Source organism: Astyanax mexicanus, chromosome 9 (genome assembly GCF_023375975.1).
Source record: "Astyanax mexicanus isolate ESR-SI-001 chromosome 9, AstMex3_surface, whole genome shotgun sequence".
Taxonomy (NCBI): domain Eukaryota; kingdom Metazoa; phylum Chordata; class Actinopteri; order Characiformes; family Acestrorhamphidae; genus Astyanax; species Astyanax mexicanus.
In genome coordinates, this window is record NC_064416.1 from 32,173,902 (window position 1) to 32,197,782 (window position 23,881).

At 37.6% G+C, this 23,881-nt stretch overlaps 1 protein-coding gene across 1 annotated transcript in view; it reads left to right on the forward strand.

Moving 5' to 3' along the window:
* Positions 1–5,848: 5,848 nt before the first annotated feature.
* Positions 5,849–23,881, forward strand: part of trpc6b (transient receptor potential cation channel, subfamily C, member 6b) — a 69,633-nt gene continuing 51,600 nt past the window's right edge. The window contains exons 1-4 of the mRNA XM_022679749.2: positions 5,849–6,020; positions 17,068–17,833; positions 22,906–23,091; positions 23,297–23,461. Of these exons, the coding sequence (XP_022535470.2) occupies positions 5,881–6,020; positions 17,068–17,833; positions 22,906–23,091; positions 23,297–23,461 (1,257 nt within the window). The 5' untranslated portion in view covers positions 5,849–5,880. The remainder of the gene's footprint in view (positions 6,021–17,067; positions 17,834–22,905; positions 23,092–23,296; positions 23,462–23,881) is intronic.

Genomic DNA, 23,881 nt, shown 5'->3' on the forward strand with positions numbered 1-23,881 from the left:
TGATAATTTAGCTTTGATGGCTTATACAAAATATTTATTATATTATGGTTACTTTACTCATGCATTTCTGTAAAGCAGGCAATCAAAAATACATTAAATACATAAATAAAACTGACCATACTTTGAGTATGAAGTGAGAAAAATGAATAGGGTTTTCGAAAAAAATGGCCTCTGTCACACTCTGTGGTAAAAAAAAAATCTTTTCAGACCCCTGTACGTTTTATTCTGTGTACATTTACTGCTGAATTACGAGATCGTTTAAGAGTCGCAATAAGAAAAATGCTAACTTTAAGTTAATGCTACAGCGGAGCTCCCAGCCCAGCTGCAGAGATCAGCAGGGGACTCTTTTCAGGGGCAACACCGGCGAAAACTGCGGCCATAAATTAGGAGCATATTACGCACAGCTGATCCAGCTAATAAACTAACTGCCCTAACTGAGGAGAGCTGAGAGTGTCACAGCATAAAATCACTTAAACAGGTCAGTGATACTCCAGAACCTGCTGAAACACGTTTTGAAATGGGTGTTTCTGGTTGGTTGTCGCCTTATTGAGGGCAGGTAGTTAGTTGATTAGTTTGTTGTTGGTTGATTATTTGGGTCAGGTGTTGTAATTAGTATAAACTAAGTAAATACTAAACCTGCAGAGAAGCGCTGCTGAACCGAGAGCCACTTCCTCTTATTATCTGCCTTTTAAAGCTCTAACACAGACTACACTGCTCAACATTACTAAAAGAGTTTTCACCTGTTTAAATGCTTTAATGATCCTCTGTGAAGAAGAAGAAGAAGAAGAAGAAGAAGAAGAAGAAGAAGAATCCAAAACGCAATCTGACCGGAGTTTGCTGTTGTTATGCAGAATCCAGTCCGGGGTAATTTACAGCTGCTGTGCTGTGACTTCAGTTAAGCATTAGCTTAAAGCTAGTAATTTTTTAATTACTACCCTTAAACGATCTCGAAATTCAGAGGACCCAGTGATACTTAGGAGGTAAATGTAGACAGCATAACAGGGTTCTGAACATATTTATTTACCACAGAATGTGACAGAGGCCAGTTTTTGAAAAGCCAGCTTAGACACGGAACCCCAAATATGGGCATTAACAACAAAATGAGGACAGGACTTCAGTGGTCTATAGACGAAGGGGGGAAGTGTGCACATGAGCCATAGACATCATATACATGTATAAGATGCACAGCCGGAGAGCCAACCGCAGTTCTAGGCCTGCAGTTTTAGACCCTCGGAATGTAACGACAGCCAGCTGTGGTTCTAGACCAGCTGCTAGATCTGCTGTTCCAAGTGCTGTAGTTTCAGCTGCTTGTATATTGCAATAATCAGTTGTATAAAGAGCCTACTTGTTAAATATGCCAATTGATTCTCAGTAATTTTAGCCAAATCTGTAACCTAATTTCTTCAAAAAGTTTTAAACGATAATGTACACCACATTTTGTATTTAAATTAAAGTAATAAGCCTTATTTTTCTATTTTTAGACAGTTTTGATTAATTTTGTCATTTACACACACAGCTTGTCTCCTAAAGATATTTTATTTTTTATTATTTAAATACAAAACTACTGGAGTACTGGCATATTTTGTATTAAAAATGATCAAAAATGGCTTAATGGGCGGATGTGTTCAGTAACTATACGTTTCCAGAATGTTTGGAGTGCTTTTCTTTTACTCTTATATCTTTATTATAATGAACTAGCAAATTACAGATATGATACTTGGGGTTATCACCAAAGTAATTTGCACTGGAAGAGAGCTTCACCAATCTTAATTGATCCTTTAAATCCTTCATTTTTTCTTTAGTCATACGGAATCTGTACATTTGTAGTATTAGTATAGAGATTATTAGGGCTACCCAATTTGTACATGTTGACTATTTTAGCTAGTATTACAACAGTATAGGTGCACCTTCTTTACATTTATTATTAGGTCTACATTAATCATTGGCCATGCATTGCCACTGTAATGACACTGCATTTTGCATTTTACTTTGCATTTTGAACATTCTTTAATAAACATTTACATGTCGTCCCAAAATTCAAAAACGAACTGAAATCTCTTAGCTGCTACACAGCCTAACAAGCCTCACCATTCATCCAAAAAGCTCAGCGACCAAAGGCCGATTAAAACAGGAGTAAATATTAGCAGTAAGTTTAACAGATGGAAAATACTTCAAGGTCAGAAAGACAATACACTTAGCTGTTTTTCACCTGAACAAGTTAGCTGTTAAGTTACTTTTATCATGTAATTTATTCTTACGTTAACTCACTAGGGATGGGTATTTTAATTGATTCATTTCTATTATTAATTTTTATTTTGAGTGTTTGCATTCATATCAGTGTTCTGTATGCAGCTGTGCTAATGAGGCAGAGGGTAATGAAAATAGCTTACACTAGCTAGGTTAGCAACGTTAACTAAAGCGTTGGAGACTAGGCTGGCTAATGCAGTCATGCTGCACATCTTAATTTGAACTGCATTTAGTCACAAGGAAGAAGCAGATGTGTCGTATCCGATTAATACCGAAAAATACACTCTATATTGACTCAGTTTAGCTACGAATGTGATTATATGTTGAGCAATTTCTAAGGTCAAAAACGAGTAATGGTAAATATTACTCATGGCCATTCCTAACAGCTAGCTATATATAACATATAAAGATTAATAATAAGTAATTAATAAGTGTTGTCGTATTATTTCATCTGTTCCTTTGGTGGATAATACATTTCCATATATTAGTCAGCCTCCAGACCAACATGCTTTTCTGAAGGCCATGTAGTATTATAAAAATGAGCTCTGACTGAGCTGAGAGATGCACAATGAGGGTCTACAGCAGATCCTCCTGCCTGAGAAATAAAGTAAAGGTTGCTGTGACACAGGTAATGTGGGACATTAATGAGTTGTGTTGTTTGGATTGTCTTTTCCAGAAAACAAATTTTTAAATAAAATGATAAGTGCCCTTGTAATGCTTTATTCCTTTAAACATAAGTACACTGAGTGAACATCACAAAATCTCCACGGCTCGTCCCTAACTGCACATAATGACTGTATGCAGGCAGTTCACTTCTGAAAAGCATTGAAAACAGTATTTCTGCTAAATAATATATAATATGCATATATATCCATTATTCAGTGTGTATACAAGATAGAACAAATGCTGTTCACACTTCATACACTTTGTAGTTCTGTGACTTTAGTTCTACTTCATTGTCCCCCTTTCACTCTGTTATTCAATGGTCAGGACCACCAGAAGGCAGCTATTATTTTTTGGGTGGTGGGTCATTCATTCTTAGCCCTGTAGTGACACTGGTCGACATGTTGGTTGTGTATTAGGTGTTAGTGTGTGTTGTGCTGGTATAAATAAATTCTGGTTCATTTGGCGTTTAAATCTCTTTTTTTTTAAATCTGGCTTGTTTTTATTATTCTGGAACTGTTTTGGTAGCTCTCGTGTTGTTGAGCTCATGTTCACCTTGTTGTGTTCTGTCTGTTAAACACAGTTCAGCCTTTTATATCCACAAACGTCCGGTCTGTACATTTATCATTACACACTGCTGGAGGAACTGCCAACCGTTAATCACTGTAATGTGTTTCCTTCATCTACCACACCTGATTTACTCATTTAACTAATCAAAAAAGAGCCCCCCAGGACTGACTCTGGGAATTATTTGTGACTGGGGGGTTGCGAGTAGGATCTACAGAGTTCATGCCTTGGGTAGCGGGATTTATTAATCCATTGGGGTTAAAAGCCTACATACATGATTGTTTCTCAATCCTTCATTGAAGTAATCAGCGCCAGAGTCCATTATTAATGTGCACCAAGCCAAGTGTATCATATTTGATATATATTTAGAGTTTTGACATTAGTTAGAGGTATTATTGAAGAGGTGAGAAATACGACTGTGTATATTGCAGCAAACAGCTCATTTTTATCTTTTGAGAAGAGAATGAAGCTACGCCCTGTGTGTCTGTCCATGCGTGTATGTTAAGCTGTGTTCACGTGACGTCGGTACGAATCCCCCTAGCACAACGATAGCGATTTGCATTATTTAAAAATGTGTTTATTGTGCTAGAATACACTTCTTAAAGATTATTGGTTAGTCAATGTTTTAATAAAAACTATATATTTTTACAGCATTTGTAAGTCCTTGAAACAAACAACTACATCAAAATCACCTGTAGCAGGATTAGTCTCTTTGCAAACCGATACATCAGCTCACAGACGCCTTGTGCTTCTCCCCACATCCCTTTGGAGTGATGAGGGGAAAGAGTGCCATCTTCCTACCCAGAGAGAGCAAGGCCAATTGTGCTCTCTCAGGGCTCTGGCAGCTGGTGCACATCAATTTGAAATTGATTCCACTCTGACTTGAAAGATAGAGATAGAAATAGTTTAATAATAATTATAGTGGAAGCCGCTTTTTTGTCTTAAAGCACTGAGGCCCCGTCCACACAAATTCAGAATTCTTTTGAAAACTGAGGTCTTTCTCTCCGTTTTGGCCTTCTGTCCACACGAAAACGGCATTTTTTGGTGACTGAAAATGGAGCTTTACGAAAACGCTTCGAAAATTCCCACCGGAGCCATGTGGATGGGGAAAACAAAGCTTTCTGAAAACGCTGACATCGCACAGCGAGTCTGTGCATGTTCGCTATTTGTTTAGCATTAGCTTAGAGATCGGGAGGTAACTCCTTTTGGCGACACAGCAGCAAACTCCAGCCGTATGTTTACAGCATATTTACACCTAGCTGATCCAACTAATGAACTAACTGCCTTCTTTGACCAAACAGCACGTAATTACCCAGAACCAGCTGTAAACGCTGTAACACGTTTTACCAGTGAAGCTAAGACCAGTGATAGTGGCCTATTCTACACACTCTTCTTTCGGTTTGAGCTCTAATTATACTGGTCCAACACCACCCAGGAAATACTGACAGACCAGCTACACCAGCAACTCAAAATACATCATTTACTGTTACTGGAGCTCATCATCCAGCCTGTTTCCTCTACAGTCTCTCTGAATTTACAGTGGGTCAGTAATATGGGTTATGGTGATTTGTTTATAGATTCTGATTAAGTTTATTATGCAGTAAAAAACAAAGATGTTTGGTGTTTCTGGCTCGTTGTTTTATTACATTAAGCCACGTTAAGATTATGTGACTGTAAAGCCTGAAACGGGGACAGCACCTGGATTGGTTCTGTTCTCTCTGCGATTTGTGGATTAATAATATGTTCACAGCTTAATTTAATGTAACTCTCACTTTACCTAAGGCAGCGGAGGTAACGTGACTGAAATGTACTGCGTGCATTTTTTTCAATCCTTTTTTCCTCCTTTTTTCAGAGGTACAAACCATACCACGATCGGAGATTCTGGTCCAGGCATTGACCAACAAACACCTAGTGGGACAATTAAATAAAAATTAAATGAAATAAAAAATAAAAGTAGTTAAAAAAAAAACGTATTTGTGTGGATGGGGCCTAGATTCAAAACCCTAACCATGCAAAACCTTTAAATGAATGTTGATTCCATGTAAACCCTAACCAATTCCTGAAAGGCAATGTTAAAAAAAGGCTTGTCATCAACATTAAAAGATTTAATGCAGCCAAAAAAATAAGTTTATTCAATGTTCGAGTTTTAGCGTTCATTTTTTCCACCTGTATTCCGTCAGGCCCCGCCCTCTCTTGTATGTGACTGACAAGTCAGTAGTTCATTCTTCTCATTGGTAGATTAGAGGATCAAAGCGAATTCCCAGCCAATCCTGGCGTATGTGTGAGAGGAGTCGGGCACTACGAGCCAATCCCCGTGCAGGGGACGTGGCCTGCCTGAATACCGGTGGTGAGTAATCAGCGCTGCGGGATGAGCTGCTGGTGAAGGCGCGCGCTCTCCGCGTGATGAGGAGACCGGTCTTCCTCACCGGACACTGTCCTACCGAAACTTCTCTCCCGGGCCGCGCGCTGGATGAAGACGGTCCCCGGATGAACAGCGAGCATGAGGACGGAGGAAACTCTGTGTACCCCGGATATTACCTGAGGTCAGTTCATTCACCTGCAGGAAAGGTAGATTACCCCCAGTGGATTCAGTGCAGGTTAGTGGGGCAGCAGAGCAGAGGGATGGAGGCTGGAAATTATTATAGCAGTATTTTTATACAGTGTTATTATACCATAAATATTATTTTTAATTCATTAAAATGATATACCTGACGTTATTTGAGGTGTTTGATTATTTGCATTGGAGAACATCTGATTTTGTCCAATCAGAATAGGCTGTGATTTTGACCACTAATATTAGAGTGAATTAAAGTAGCCTATAAGATTCAGCACCATCCTGGTGGTTGAAATTAGATTTTGAACAGTATAGGGTATGGTCTAGTTTAAATTTGATGGCTTAACTGGTCTGAGAACTTGATCAACCTGACCAAGCTAGACCACCAGTATGATCAAGCATGACACCAAAATCAAATGTGACATACACTATGTTAGTTTAGAGCTGGCTCACCAGCTATTTTACCAGTATGTGTATGTGTAAATGAACTGGTTGGTCCCAGATGTGGGAATCACAGGGCATCTCACAAATACACTGCCCATGATAATGATTATATCACAGTATTGTGATTCTGTGATAATATATATTGTAAGAAAATACTATACAATACTTCATGGCATCTGTGTTGCTGAAGAGGATATAATATTCCTAAATAAGCAAATACCAGGAATTCTGTATGTATTTGTGTCAGTTTCAGAGAATTCAACAACCAATATTCATCTCCACAGGTTTACCCAATTTGTTAATTAGTGGCACCATGTGAAGTAATAAAGCAGTAACTTTAGTAAGTACATTTTTTTAGTGATCTAAAGGCGAGCTGCCAAACGTGCACTGCACAGTTTGATTTAGTGTGTCAGTGTGTGAAAAATACACCTTGCGTGTCTCAAAACGTGCAAAGAATGTACTAATTCTCTTAATTAACCGTGGGTGTGTTTTAGGGGTAACATTAAATAAACCAATCAGAGTATCCATTGCCATTCCCTTTAAGAGCCAGGTGCATTCTGACTTTGGCAGATTGGTTTTTTAACGGTGCAGCACCTTTGCACTTTCAGCAAATGAAACTAACCTGCACATTAATGCTGTGAAGGTGTGTGAGCAGGTAGTTTATGGGAACATTAATATGATTTTATTTGGTATTCTGTTTATTGTTGAGTAAATGTTGAGTTTTTGCACTGCATTGTATGCGCGCTGCGTAGCTAAGATAGGAATGGACCTCTGACGCTTGACTATTGTCAGAGTTTTAATCAGTCAGTGGCGCACCTGTGTTTTCCGTTGCTAACATAGCAATACGCCAGAAATTTACCTGAACAAACCCCAATTTCTGCCACCACACCAATCAGCGTAGATTTTCATAAACTAATTTAACGGCACAGGCAGAAGATGTGAAAATAGACTGTTGGGGTGTAAGATAGCAATGAGCATCGCCTGTGCCTTGTGCGTGGTGTAGGATAGGGCCTTCACAGAGTTTACAGTGCTTATGTTTTAATAAAAATATCCATATTTGATACTATTTATAATTATATGTAACAAAAATTAAATTTACAATTATAAAAATTAGATGTTTATCAATATATTGTTCCACTATCAAGCAATGTGACATATTGTGATTGTTTAAATACAATTTTACAAATAAACTGTCATTTCAGTTGGCCTGACACAATAATAATATTTTTTCGGACAATATTTAGTCAAATAATAAAATATTTTGTCAAACAAATTTTATTATTGTCAGAATTTTTAAGATTATAACACTGATATAAGAATAGCCTATTGTATTTACACGCCTCCAAAAAGCAATGTATTTTTATAAATTAAAAATATCCAGACAATGGAATAAAAAATAATGTTTTAAGTAGCATTAAAAAACAAATAAATAAAATTAAACCATTATAGTTAAACAAATTCAACACACAAGCACATTTACATTAATGGTTAAATAACTTGTTAAGTAAACTGAATGGGTAATATTTAAGTCTGCATAAATTAGATCAAGTCAGTAAAGTAACGAAAATATTGGGACAGAGCTAATATTGAGAAAGTGATAACTGAGCACATTTTACTCTGAAGAAAATAAAAAAACAGGATTCTTTAGGATTCTTTAAACCTCTAACTTGATTAGTTGACATCCTGTAAGGCCATATAATTCATACAATAAATTAAAATGGTCAATAATCGCACACAGTGCTGAAGAATCTCAGAAATAAGAAATACAATATAATATGTAGCGTGTCATTTTTCTATTTATTACATTTACTACACACTACTAATGCAATACCTGACAGATATCATCATCAGCCGCTGTCTGGAAAGTCGCTCATCTCCGTTACACAAATAATAAAACTGACATTTACTGCAGCAAAAATGAAAGCAATTTGTAGACACGAGCCTAAACTGTAGGCTTTGTTAGCTGGCCTCTGGCCAATCAATAGCCTGAATTGCAGCATCTTTAGCAGCGAGTGTGCGTCTGAATGGTCCACCTGTGGCTCAGCTCAGCTTTTGTTGGGCTCAGCTGGAGAGAACGCTCTCTTTCTTTGCTATAATGCAATTATTATCTGAAGAGTACAGATAACAATAGTGTTTTCCAGGACAAAATCCCATTACTGTTATTGTAAACACTGTTATCTGTATGAAATGTGAAATTTAGATGTGTAAGAAAATATTGCATTGTGATATTTTGTCTTGCAAAACTGTATCAGTATTCAGAGACAGAGACTTACTTTTCAACAAGACAATGCAAAATCAAATTCTGCTGCACACTTCACAAAGGCATGCCGGTGGAAGAAGAGAGTACAGGTACTGGACTACTAGCAGAGAATTTAGGAAAAAAAATGTGATGATGATCCCGTTGTTGCACACTTTAAGACATGTTTGCAGGAAGATATCGCTAACCAATCATAAACCATTAAACAATAGAATAATCAAAAAAAATTCTGACTCCCCTTGGAGTGCAGGCAATGTAGCAAATGCATGCAGGGCCGTATTGTACACCCAGCACAAGGTGCGTCACAATGCTCATTGCTATCTTACACCCAGTCACCAATCTATTTTCACACCTTGCACCCGTGCTGTTAAACTAGTGTCTGAGTTTAAGAACATATCTATGCCAATGGGATGTGGTGGTCTGGAAGTGAGGTGTGTTCAGGTAAATATCTGGCATGTTTCTATCTTGGCGGCAGGTACACCCCCTGTCACGATGGCCAAATATACAACAGACACAACAAACACACAACAGTTTGGCGGATACCAAACAAACAGTTTATTAAATAAACTCTACAAAACCTACAGGAGTGGTCAGTGACAGGCAAGGTCAGTAACAAAGTAGCAAATACAAAAGAAACGTGGGGTAGAAGAGCTAGGGAACGAGGTTCAATATTGGCCAAGGAAGAAGGGGAAACAGGGGGTATTCATACAAGGGGGCACAGGTGTAAGCAATCTCAGAAACTTGGTGAGCTGAAATGTCGAAGCATCTCATGATCTGGCATGTCCGGGAGGGTTTGTGCAGGTGCATTCTGGGAAATGGAGCATTTAGAGAGAATACAAGAGAGAGTCCGTGGCAGGCAGACTGACAACATCAGGACCGACACCCCCACTTGTTAAACACACACACGGACGTGCTGCAGTGTGCAAATTCCGCTTTTACATCAAAAATGAACAGAATAAAGAATAAAATAACATTGCTGTTCAATTAAATTAACTGCTGGCCAATTAAACTAACTGCACCCAAAACACACCCATGATTAATTGCGAGAATTAGTACATGACATTTGCACCCTAACGATACCAAAGACACACTAACACGCCCTAAATCAAGCTTCAAACTACGCAATTGACTTGTGTGCTATTGATCCCTAAAACAGGACCCGAAGCTTGGTGCAGATTTTCAGGAGTGAAACCCCTTCAGTAGTGAGTGTGATGAGCGCTGAATCCAGAACAGTTCTTTTATTTCCTCGCCGTAGAGTTGAGGAAGCTGCCATGGCTCTGTTTTTGAGACAGACCTCCCCCAATTAGGACCTCTTACATCAGCCAGGCCTGCCCAGTATGTGCCAGCTGTCATTACACAGCCGTCACTGGTCTCCTTCTGGAGTTCTGGTGAAAGGCCCTCTCACTGGGGCTTAGTTCACTGATACGTTTCATGCTCTAACAAAACTCAGCATTGCACTACTTCAAAAAAACAGCTGCAGAGATTTAGCGTGATCCAATTATCCCAATACATTGCCCACAATACTGTAATTTTGTGATTTTAGTCATTGTATCAATTGTCTCAATCACCATATCAGTTGGGTTTTGGTGAGGGACAAACACTTTTTTATTATTTACTACATAATTCCATATTAGTGCTGGGTGATATGGGAAAAATCATATATCACGATATGGAATTTTTTATCATACCATAGTAGGAGTGGTCGATATGACTCTAAAATAATATCAAGATATTTCATGGTATTTTCACGATAACCATACTTTTGGCGATATTCAAAACACTGAATTAGAAAAAATATTTAGAATTTTAGTTTTGCATGCAATATGATATAGCTAACTGAGATATTAAAAAATATTTGTAACAGAAGTCAATAATCCAGAATTAAAGTAAAATGAATTATACTGGACAGATATAATCCCTAGTAGATATATAATAGGAAATAAGAACAGTGTGAAAAACAAAGTAGCACCCTAATGTGATAATTAGGGGTGGGAGATATGTCACGATATTTCAGGGTATAATATCGTTCACAATATGGCACACCCCTATTCCATATGACAATAAATACACTAAATGAGAAAGTGTGTCCAAACTTTTGACTGGTATTTTATATCAATTATACAACCAAAGTCGTTAGCCATTTATAACATAGCAACGCACAATATATGTGCAAAAACAGTAAAAATACAAAACAATACTCCATGCTAATGCTGGGCAACTTGACTTTAAAAGAATACCTCAATATTTCAGGGTATTTTTGTGATAACAGTATTCTTAGCAATCTAACAAAACAATTAAAAATATGCGATTAATTTAGAGAATATGCTACTGCAAAAAATAAATGTTTTATTTATGTCAACAACAGTAACTTACCAAGACTCTGATTTTGTATAAAATAACAATAATGTAACAAACCAAAAAATGTAATGCAACAAAAAGTGCAGAACATTAAGGGGCATGCATATGAACTGCAAACATTAACAACTACACAAAATACAAAAAAAAGTTATCTGTAAATAATCACCAAATGGTCGGAAACGTTCTCCAGAGTGTCAGGTCTGTCTTTTCCTTTGGTTTGAAGGTTAATTTTGTCTCCTGAGTTTTGGCCTGGGGCTACAGGGCTAATGTAGCTGAGTAATGGAGTAGGTCTGCCTGCTGATTTGTAACTGAGTTACAACGATAACATCCTCCAGGCACGGCACAAACTAATTTACCACCAGTTTAAGAACACTTCATGCGGATCACAGCCAGGCTAGAACACAGCAGTTGAGCTGCACTGGTTGAATGAGCTTAATGATGTGGACAGACATCATGCCTGCAAATAGATAAAAGATGACATGCCAAAAGTCATGGGACAGGAAGTTGTATTCATGGAAGCTATACATTGCTGCACTGACCTGTAACTAACTCATCTGTAATTCATGGATTCTGTCAATTGTGGTTGTTTTGTGTAAAATAGACCAAAGGACACTCAGACAATCGAGTCAAAACTTATGAAATTTTTACAACTTTACAAAAAAGTGGTAGTAGCACATCTAGTAGTAGAATCTGATTTTTTTTTTAACATACAATGCAGAACCCCCAGTGCAGTAACAGAGGCAAGAAAAAAACTCCCTTGAGAAACCTTGGGAGGATCCAAGGCTCACATGTACTTTGTATTATCACATGTACTATTAAGCCTAATACAACTCTAGACAAAAATAAGAGACCACTTAAAAATTTTAAGTGTCTTTGATTTTTTCCAAATTGAAAAGCTCTGGAATATAATCAAGAGGACGATGGATGATCACAAGCCATCAAACCAAAGTTATCCAAAAGCAGTGTGTAAGACTGGTGGAGGAGAGCATGCCAAGATGCATGAAAACTGTGATTAAAAACCAGAGTTATTCCACCAAACTCTTAAAACTTTAAGAATATGAACTTGTTTTCTGAAAACAAAAAAATGCTCTAAATGACAGTATTTTTGTATGGAATTAGGGAGAAATTTATAGAATAATAGTTTATAGAATAAAACAACAATGTTCATTTATCTCAAACATATAGCTATAAATAGCAAAATCAGAGAAACCGATTCAGAAACTAAAGTGGTCTCATAATTTTTCCAAAGACGTAAATAAAGGGAAACCCTTCATCCTCAGGTCAGACAAATGAAAAATGTATGTATAAAAGTCTTTATACATCCACATGCATCAAATATATTCAGGTGAATAACAACAAAAGCTGTGGAAACAGGAAGAACATTTCTTTTCAGTGTTCATATAAACTTGGATGTAATTAGTAGTGGAGAGTGAGCATCTAGTCAGAGGCAGGGGGAATAAACTGAACTCTGGGCAGCTGATCTGTGGTCGGTGATGGACGGGGAAGCCTGACTTCAGAGGTTTCCAACAGTCTGTCCGGACAGGTGACAGGAGAACCTGAGGGTCGAACATCCATCTGTATTAGGTGTGTCAGGTTGTCAGTCAATAACTCGGAGGAAGGCAGAGAGATGGAATAAGTTTTGACTGGATTAATGGAGAACAGGCAATGCACAACATTATCAGAGTGTGGAGAGAGCCAGAAGGTAACATAGACACAGGGGCACCCACTCCACTGTCCACAAACCTGAGTGATCACATGCAGTGGGTTGTATTATATGTCCACGAACCCCTGGATCTGCAGCCTTATCTAAAGAGAAAAATATTAATTACCAAAATATAAACTAAGTTTTTAGTGTAGACATTTTCGGGAAGGTCATTCCAGCGTTGAGGTGCTTTATAAGAGAAAGCTCTTCCCCCTGCTGAATTGATCTAAGTAATTGTGAAATAATAGGTTCATAATAGGACAGGCCCATCACACCAGAAACATGTCAGTCTTTCTCAGAGAGAGAGGCGTGTATAAATATTTTACGGCTGCTCGAATTTCCACACTACTATAAATATAATTTCATTTTGCCAATCTAACATTGATTCTTTTATTTAAATTTAAATATCCACTATTAAAATCTTAAGTCTTAAGAAGAGGAAAAAGTGTGATTCATCCCAGTAGATTGACATACCATTTCTGCACCACTAGTGTATATGTTTAATTTTAGTTCTAATTTATTGTACTGAATAGAAAAGAAGCGTCCCTGAGCTGTGATTTATTGTTTGGAGAAACGGCCAGGAGTGTTTTTCATTAGCATCAAGGACAGCCTGTGTGTGGGAGGAGCTGTCAATCACAGTTTTACAACTGTCCTCCCGAACGGAAACAGAAGAACCTCCTCTTTACGTCAAACTGAATTAGATCACTCTGATCTGATCACTGAGCCGCACATCCTTCAGCGCTTCTGATTCTGACAGGGGTGTGTTACTGTTACTCAGATGACTCAGTTCCCATTCAAAAATGGCTTACATAAATATCTTATTCATAATTTAATTATAATACATTTTAATACAGAGTACCTCAGGTTTATTGATGTGCATGAATACATTCTGTGTACTGTGTATTTTTTTCTATAACTCATAAAGAAAAATAGCAAGAAAATAAGTTTATTCATGAGGTACCCAAGGGCACTTTACAGTGGAGCAGGAAATAAATAGAAACAAAATGAACACAATGAGAATGTCCTGAGAAAATATTATTATTATTATTATTATTATTATTATTATTATTATTGTTATTTATTGCTATTGCACCTCATTTAAAACCTAGTTTATCATATTTTATATATACATAGTCATTGGAAAGAAAATAATTAGTATTGTGCCCCATTATTTTTGCCATGTCCCATGGTAGCTAAAGAAAGCTGCACTGGCCTGTGGGATTTGTGGGTGGGGTCTCCTGCATTGAATGGGATTGTGACTTCTACTAAAGTCGCTTGTCTTTTCACATGGACAATTTTTCGAGGAATGATAAATACCCACACAACTTTAGAAATGGAATGTACCATCAATTCTGGCAACCACTGCAGATCTCATCAGACTTCACTCTAACTACCATAATTCATGTAGCCTTGCCTCCCCTCACAAAATATCTCCTCACTATTTCCATTAATGAATTAAATAATTTTATGTTACTTCCATTGAAATATGCACAGCTTATGTCACTGCACTGACTGTACAAGCTTTTATGGCATCACTTGTTCCCAGAATGCCTTTGGGTAATTGGACACAGGGCAGGTTATTAGCAGTGATTCAGATAACAGGAGCATTACCCTTCTGCTCCATCAGCCTCTGAAATCTGTGTTCTCTGAATCACTGTCCTTCACCACGCTGCCTGTTCTGCACTCATGCCATTAACCAACGGGGAACAGTTAACAGAAAGCATCTGCACCTCCCAGCAACATGGACTAACTGCAGTATTTTTAGTTTTGTTTCAGAGGCAGGAACAGTGTGTATTAATAAAGGACTGTGGAAATACGCCTGATTCAGCTGAAAGAAACATTAGTCCAGTTACACTGCAGCATCTAGAACATCAGGTACCCCAGATATTACCTAGACTGGGGTTTGGGTGACTTTCTTACAAGAGGCAAAAATTACAATTTATTATTATTAATAATTTCCCCTGAAATGCTGTTTGTGAAAGGCAAAAAAAAAGCAAAATACACCCAATTATATTTCAATTTAGCCTAAAAGAACTGATCAATGTTACGCAGACTGAAATTACCTTAATTATTTAGATGAATGGATGGATAGATAGATCTTTGTCATTGAGCAGTACAATGAAACTTCTTTGGATCTATTTGCCAAGTGTCAAAATAAAGAGTACACAAGTAAATAAACATTCATATTTAAATTTAATTTCAAATTAGAATGTAGTAGAAAAAAAGGAAAAAAAATCACATGTGCATCATCTAAACTATACTAGAGTGACATCATGAATGTGCAAAAAAATGGTTTGTTATCTCTGATTATGTGTGACGCGGGCCAAACCAAGGACAGACAAACGCAGATACCAATCAAACAGTTTATTAACATGAGGGAAAACTCACAGGGGTAGTCAGGGACAGGCAGGGTCAGTATCAAAACAGCAGTAATAACAAACAACATACCAGAGTGTGCAGACAAAAGGGTCATACATTGTAAATCCAAATAGGCAGAAGGCATGGCAAAAATAAGTAGTCAGAATACAAAAACAAGGTCAGCAACGGTAAACAAACAATAAAGATAAGAATAGGAAGAGTAAGTTGTAAGTTACCCTGTACTCTGTAAGTTACTCTGTACTCTGTACTGTGCTAAAACTTTCCAAAACTATTTTTAAAAAAACAGTGTTTCAGGCCTCAGGCAGTGTGTTAATAGCCATTTATTGCAGTAATGTTCTGTGCTGCAGCTTTTAGAAACATTAAACTCCTCCAACATCTGGGTGAAGTGTGCTGAAGCGGAAAATAGCAAAGCTAAATGTCTTGACTCATTAACTTTATTTGAGTTAAAGTGAAATGTGTGTGAATTAGATCTTAAATGTCTATCCCGGGGAAATGAAGACATTTTGGACATTATTGCAGTCATTCTTTTACTCTGAGAGAGAGAGAGTGGCTCTGATTAACACCAGGTCCTGCTATGATTTGGGAATTGACCTTTACTGAAATTGATCCACTGACTTTACTCTTGACTTTTGTCTAGTCATTGGGCAATATGGCCATATTTTATTCATATTATAATAAATTTTTTTATCATATTGGCAATATACTTTTTAAAGCATATCAAAGATCTCATCAGTGCTTAAAGAAAACTGACTTATCTGTACATTTCATTGCAAACAGAGTAATTAGTCATGTTTAATTGGACTAAAATAGTTTAACTATTTTAATTAGGGCAGGGGTTCTTACCTATTTTATTGTAAGACCCCTTTTTAGGGTTCAAAAACTAAAACCTCAACATATCCAATATATTTGACAGCTTAAGCGTTTATAACTAAACTTAACTCAACCTAACCTTTACTCTAATGCATCTCCAGCACAGAGCGGCACATTAGGGAGTGTAGGAAAAATACACAAAATGAGTAGTACATAAATCTATTAAACTTTTTAAAATACGACCTTGTTATGTCAAGCCAATGGTAAAATGCAAGATGTACACATCAATTTTACGGTTGGTTTGACTTTGCAAGTTCAAATTTTGAGGAAGTATTTTTTCATTACTTGTATTGTCCAGTATTTTCCCTGTGTTCACTAAAGTGCTGTTCTGTGCTGCAGGATGATGCATGAGCTGTTGGAGTATTGTGCCGCAGCCTTGGTCAAATACTGTAATATATAAAAATATAAAAACTTTAGTTAAGTTAAAGTTAAGTTAAAGCTCAGTTCAGTAAAGGTTAGAAAGAAGACTTACATTTAGCTTTAAGATTTACGATTAGTCACTAAAATTATTATATGATTCAAAATAATTATGATTAGATTTTTTTGAATTGCAGAAACAACAATAATAGTGTAGTGTGGTTTAGGCCTGTAAGACCAGATTGTTTTTTTATTGTATTATAATATCTCATGATAGGTTTGATGCATTTTAAAATAGAATATTTTAAATCATGGTGAGTTATTGAGTTAACAGAGAGCTTTAATGAAATAAATGCTAGTGTAGCTCCATATTCCACCTTAAACAATCTAGAAAAAAGAGGTGTGTGTGAGGAAGAAAGAGAGAGAGAGAGGGACTATATTTCAGCATAAATTCAAAGTAATCTACCTTTTGGATTCAACTGTAAGCAAAGCTGTCATGTATCTGTCATATAATTAATTTTCGTCAAAGACATTAACATGTTAAAGTTTTAAAGATGAATTGCTTTCATTACCACACTAACATTGATAGCCCTATTTATGATGTATTATTATTTCCATATTGCTATTCTTACCATACTCTCTCATCATTCTCTCTCTTTTTCCTCATAGGCGGAGCAATGCTGACAGACGGGTTATGCAGAGGCAGGCATTGGCCAAGAGCCGTCGCCTGGCCATGCGTGGGCCGGCCTACATGTTCAACGCTCGCTGCAACAGCCTGTCAATCACAGAAGAGCGATTTCTGGAGGCGGCAGAGTACGGGAACATTCCGGTGGTCCGCAGGATGCTGGAGGAGCTGCCTGAACTTAACGTCAACTGCGTGGACTACATGGGCCAGAATGCATTGCAGCTGGCGGTAGCCAATGAGCACTTGGAGGTTACTGAACTTTTACTAAATAAAGAGAACCTTGCCAGGATAGGGGATGCTCTTCTTTTGGCCATCAGTAAAGGATACATCCGCATAGTGGAAGCCATACTGGCACACCAGGCCTTTGCCGACACGTCCAGACTGACCAACAGCCCCCTCCAAACCGAAACCAGCGACGACTTCTTCGCCTACGATGAGGACGGCACACGTTTTTCCCACGACATTACGCCCATCATCCTGGCATCTCACTGCCATGAGTACGAGATCATACACATCCTGTTACGGAGGGGCGCTCGCATTGAACGGCCTCATGACTATTTCTGTAAATGTAACACATGTATCTACCACCAAAAGCACGACTCCTTCAGCCACTCCCGCTCCCGCATCAACGCCTACAAAGGACTGGCCAGCCCTGCCTACCTGTCACTCTCCAGTGAAGACCCTGTATTGACTGCTCTGGAGCTGAGCAATGAGCTGGCTGTGCTGGCCAATATAGAGAAAGAATTTAAGGTAAGGGCACCTTAAAACTGGACTGCAGTCTGATATCAATGTTAGTCGCTGTCACTTTAAAAATGTCACTGACTGACATTCACTGCATTATTAGGTTAGTTTGTGAGGGGCAGTGTAACATTTGAACAAGCATTAGACATCAAATATTGGTAAATAGGGTGATGTACGAGATTGAAAGATGTTGGCAGATATTCCACATTGCACTGTTGTAACTAATCTGAGGCCAGATATTGTATTATACCCAGAGTGCAAACAGATCAATTATTTTATAGAGTTAAAGTGATTCAGACTTGCACTACCACTTTTGATTGGATCAAATTTTGGTCCTTTGGTCCAGAACAGCACCTTTCACGCCTGCTAATTTGGTACAAACCTAAGAAAGTAGGTGTGAAATAACCTTTGAAGGTACTTTGAAAGTACAGTGTGTATTGAGCAACCAGTGATTTCACAACAAGTAATTTCACAACCAGTAATTTCACAAATTGGCGACTGAAGCCCAATCCTTATTGCTCAGTTTATCATCCACCCTCTACCCTGCCCATCAATAAAACTGGGTGCTACCATAGGACCACCACTGATGAGCTATTGATTTCTTTGCAATATATTTCTCGGCACAGCATTTTAGTTTCTTGGAGACAGTGTTACTCTGGCTAAGGGTATATCACACTATTAAAAAGGCCTTTATTTGTCTCAAAATGTCTTAAAGCCATCTCCCAAAAGTGTTAAAAAATCCAGACAGTAAATACAGTTTGGGATTTATTTTGGTTTGGCAGTACTTGTAGGCCTTTTGAAAAATGTAGACATGAGGTTTAGGCAGTTTTTGATTGGACCTTGTTTTCAGCTGCTTTTTTTATGTGCACAAATTGTAGTTTATGTTTATTTTAAATATCAGTTTGTCAGAAAATACAACTATTGGCTTACAGTAAAGTTTGTAAACTTATTATTGGCTTTTTGTGGTTTTTGCCATTTTGTTAATGTAGAAGTGATCATAATTATGTCTCTGAGTGGTATTGAAAGTCTTCAAAAGTCTTAAATATACCTGCAAATAGCCTGTGTTTTTATTATTATATTACAATATAACTAAAACGACACCACAGTAATCAATAATATATGGCCTGTGCATGAAATCTGGTACATCACATCTTACTCACAAGAAGCTCCCGTGTGGGTGATGGATGAAGAGAAGCTTTTCAATGAGCTGAACTTATCAGATAGTACATAATAATCTAGTCTTTTATGAAAGGCTGTCAGCTTATGTCATCTCAGTGTCCTTAATAAAAAAAAAAAAAAAAAAAAACATTGTTTGTCTGTTTACATGGACAATTCTAGCCAGACATCACTGGACTGGACATAATTATTAAAACCACCCACATGGTGATGTCCAATCAGTGTAAATTGGACATCACCATTGGATACACAAAAATGTGTATCACAATATTTTTCAAGATTCTAATATTTTTATTATTATTATTTTATTTTTTTTGCATGACTGAGCTTTAGGTTTGTGACTTACTGTGCTGTTAGGAGTACATATAATACCAAACATTAATTCAATTCAATTCAATTCAATTCAATTCAATTTTATTTATATAGCGCTTTTTACAACAAAGGTTGTCACAAAGCCGCTTTACAGGAAAAACAGGTCCACGCCTCTTATGAGCAGCACCACAGAGATGCCAATTTTATGGTGACACAAGGAAAAGGCAAGGAAAAACTCCCTTTAAGAGGAAGAAACCTTGGAAGGAACCAAGACTCAGTCCGAGGAACCCATCCTACTCGGGTTGACCCGCTCAGTACAAACAAATAACAAACAACAAACAAATAACAGAACAAAACAGTACAGAGAATTAATGTGAACTATGGCTAATATAGCAGGTACTAATTTATGAATATAAGAATGTGATGGGCACAAACTATAGAGCTATGGCTAATACAGAAACAGATACTGAGTGTGTTAATGTTAATCAGTGCAGGGTTGCAGAGCCGGAGAACAACACAGCGGGCAGTGGAGAGCCAGGCTGGGAACATCAGGAACAGGGCATCTCCATACATGTAAAAGAGATAGATAGAGAAAACAGAAAGGAAAGGAAGAGAAACAAAAAGCAGAAGTTAGAAGGGTTGTGTAATAATTCTGATGAGTAGAAGGACAGGGCTGATTCCTGAAAGCTGGAACCACAGACGGACACATCCAGGAAGACCGGCCGGCCAGGCATCTCAGCACATGTGAGAGAGATAGAGAGAGAACAGAGAGGGGAGGGAAGAAAAAGGGGTTAGAATTAAGGCTTTAAGAATTAAGGCTTTAAATTAAGGCTTTGATTACTATGCATTTTTTTGTCCCACATAATGACACAGTATATGAAGAAATCAGACTTTATTAGCAGAAAAACAGCTGAAGAATTTAAACAATATACCTTAAAAAGAGATACGCCAACAAGTTTAACAGGGCTTCCTTTACAAAAACAAAATATTTTAAATATTTCAAGCCATTCATATGTTAAGCCATTAGAAGCATTTCAGTATTAAAATCAGCCACAATACCTTTTTTTCTCCAGTTAACAAATAAATTCAGTATATTCATTTTAATATATTTAAACAGGGCTATAGTTAAGTTACTGTTTACCTCGTATCCAGAGTTTTAGGGAGTTTTATCACTTACTGAATAAATTATTTCTCTACTCAGGGCCGTTTCTGGGCTCGTCTGTGGGATATAGTGCTGTTTTCAGGCAGGATGAAGCGAGGGATGAGTGGTTAGGCTCAATAGAGCTAAGCTACCATCAAGTCCAGTGTTTTAGCTTGTTATGCTAACTGGCTAGCATTAGCTAGCGAGCTGTTTGCTTCTTTGGCAGTGCTGTTCTACACTGTGTGCTTCTACACAGCGCTCCACAGCGCCTCTAGTGATATTGTGGTATGAGGAAAATGCATACAGGTTATAATTTCTCCTCTGGTATAGTAGAGGGAGACTCCTACTGTATAGTTGATGACAATGGTATGTATTAAAGTTATTTAGTGCACTTAAGTGCAATGTAACAAACACATGAACTTTGGTTTGGACTCTGTTTCAGATTTTTAGGTGTGATAATGTCCTCAGATTGGAGTTATTTGGAGTCTGTTATTGAAGCTGTTGCTGTGGTGGATAGGAGTCAGTGATAATGCAGTCGAGCACACTGGAGCTGTGCAGGTAACTGTGGCCGTTGTTTTGGAGTGTGGAGGGATGTGGGTGGATGCAGCCTTGGCCAGTATTAAGCTAAGTTTGTAGCCTTTGACCAGATGTGGGTGGTTCAGCTTCTAGCTCTGAATGCATATATTTGCATAGCTGAGCTGAGTTTTCTTTCATAAACAGATGGTAAGAGGCTTCCTGCCGTGCTGAATTCTCTGAGGTTATCAATTTGAGGTGTCATACAGATAATCACAAGAAATCACAGTGGACTGAGTTATGGTGTTGAATTACAATGGGTGACAGATCCTTTTATATAAAGACAGTTTACATAAAGACATGCTATAGCTGTTTATTTAGGTAGCTACAGTATTCTGTAGAAAGTGTTTAGGTAGAATTATGCTTTGTATTAGAGCTGGGTTGTATTTCGGTTCATCCAGTATTCTAGTTTTAATTTTCTTTTCGCTATGTACTAGGGCTGCACGATAAATTGGAAAAATTTGACATTGCAAATATTTTTTTTGACAAAATATATCGCAATATTCAACAATGCAGGGCCCATGACGTCACCAGCCCCGCCCCCACCAGCATGCTGAGTCAGTGCTGAGTGCTCAAAACCCGAAGAAAACAGCAAAACAACAGATATCAGCCTTTAATCATATATTTAAATGTTTTTTTAAAGTTTTTTCTGGGATTAAAAGCGTGAATTCAGCTGTAACTGGATAATATCTGCACATAACTGTGCTGGACTGAGATGCACACCTTTTGACATATGCATTTACAAGCACGTGCCCAACCATGTGAATAGAGGCCATGCTTTTTTTTTTTTATAAACAATGTTGACCTATTGACCTCATTCATGTCAATGGACTCTTCTTGTTACATGAAAACAATGGGTAATATTGATGTTCGCAAAAATGATTTGTCATGTCAATATATTGTACAATAAATCAATAATTTAATTATCATAAGAGGATTCATCCAGGGAAGACTTTCTAGATGTACTAGATTTTGGACCATTGCTCATGTTAACCTCATGTTAGTGAGGTCAGGGTGTTGGATGATCACCACCCCACCTCATCTCCAATTCCCAAACTCATCCCATCCAAAAAGTATTCGATGGAGCTCCATCATTACTGAGAACACAGTTCCACTGTTCCACAGCTCAGTGGGCTGTATTATAGAGGGGTATAAAGAAAGTCTTCTCTGGACACTAGAGACAGTTACTCTAACAAAAGCAGAATAAACTCTTTTTATTATTCTTGATTTCAGAAGAATCATAATAGGTAGGGGTCCCAATAATTTTGTATATGTCATTTCTTTCACTAGTTACATACTGCTTAAAATGTACGTATTTAAAAATTAGAGATGCACCAACTATTCAGCTATAGAAAATGTTTGACTGAAAATGGCAAAAAAGCACTATTGGTCTTCAGCATGGCCATTGCAAGAATGTTTGTGGACGATATATCATCTCAGAAATTAATGTGATAAACAATATGATTGTCATTTTACGACCATTTAAATGCCACAGACATAATGAATATAGAATAGAATAACAAAGTAATTATGCCTTTAAAGACAAAATAAAACAACATTTTAATTAATCATAGTTTAAGAAATATAAATGTTTTTTTCTTCACCTATTGCAGTCCACACTGTGTGTATATTGAAGCATTAGTTATTGAAGCATTAGTCTGGTATTGCATGATTCTAAAGAAACATACAAATAAATAACATAAGTGATATCACAATTATTAGAAATTATCATTAGGTATTGACATGTTAATGAATGTATGCTATAATGAAAAAGTGACAACATTTTTAACAACTTACTATTCCATACTGTTGCCCTATATTCTACATGGACATTGTAATATCATAAGCACTCATAATAAACATATATTTTCGTTCACAGAATGATTATAAGAAGCTGTCGATGCAGTGTAAGGACTTTGTGGTGGGGCTGCTGGACTTGTGTCGAAACACAGAGGAGGTGGAAGCCATCTTGAACGGAGACGCAGAACTTAACGACAACTTCGCCTCAACAGGTCGACCCAGTCTCATCCGCCTCAAACTGGCCATCAAATACGAGCTGAAGAAGGTGAGGCTCATCAGGTGGCATGTAGTTAGGGAGGCTGGGCTTTTAGACACATTGGATTATCTTAAAATATTTTTAATGAATCATTTTCTCAGTTTAAGTAAATAAATGAAGTAACAGATGAGCAGGGCTGAGATTTTGTGAGGACTGTACTGTATAAACTTGCTCTTTGATGAATCTCTGTGTTTGTTCCAATCCTCCCACTCAGTTTGTAGCTCATCCAAACTGTCAGCAGCAGCTCCTCTCCATTTGGTATGAGAATCTGTCTGGGCTCCGGCAGCAGACCACGGCAGTGAAGCTGTTAGTGGTGTTGGGGGTGGCTGTTGGACTGCCCATCTTAGCCCTGCTCTATTGGATAGCACCCTCCAGCAAGGTCAGTGTATGCTACAGTGTAATGACAGGTCTGTAGAAATATGGAGTTATTTAGATTAAATAATTGTATAAGACCCTGTTAAACACAAAAACCTGACCAAGCTGTTTGACCACAAAGGATTTTTTCATTTAAGTTTCATTTAACAGCCAGTTTGGAGGAAAGTGAAGTGCATAAAAGTAGCACTCCATAGGTAGCTTGCTGAATTACCCGTTGTGCTAACCGTCCATAAACCAGCATAAACAGTATAATAGCATGAGCCGGCCTGAACACAGTCACAACTCACGTCATGAGAGACTTGTCGCTTCCTGTGCGCAGCAGTGTTCCGGATCTTTTCCACCCAATTCCGATCCTTTGAATATTACATGAGTGACCCCAAATTTTGATCACATGAACGGATTGGGGACATCCTTAAAATGTTTT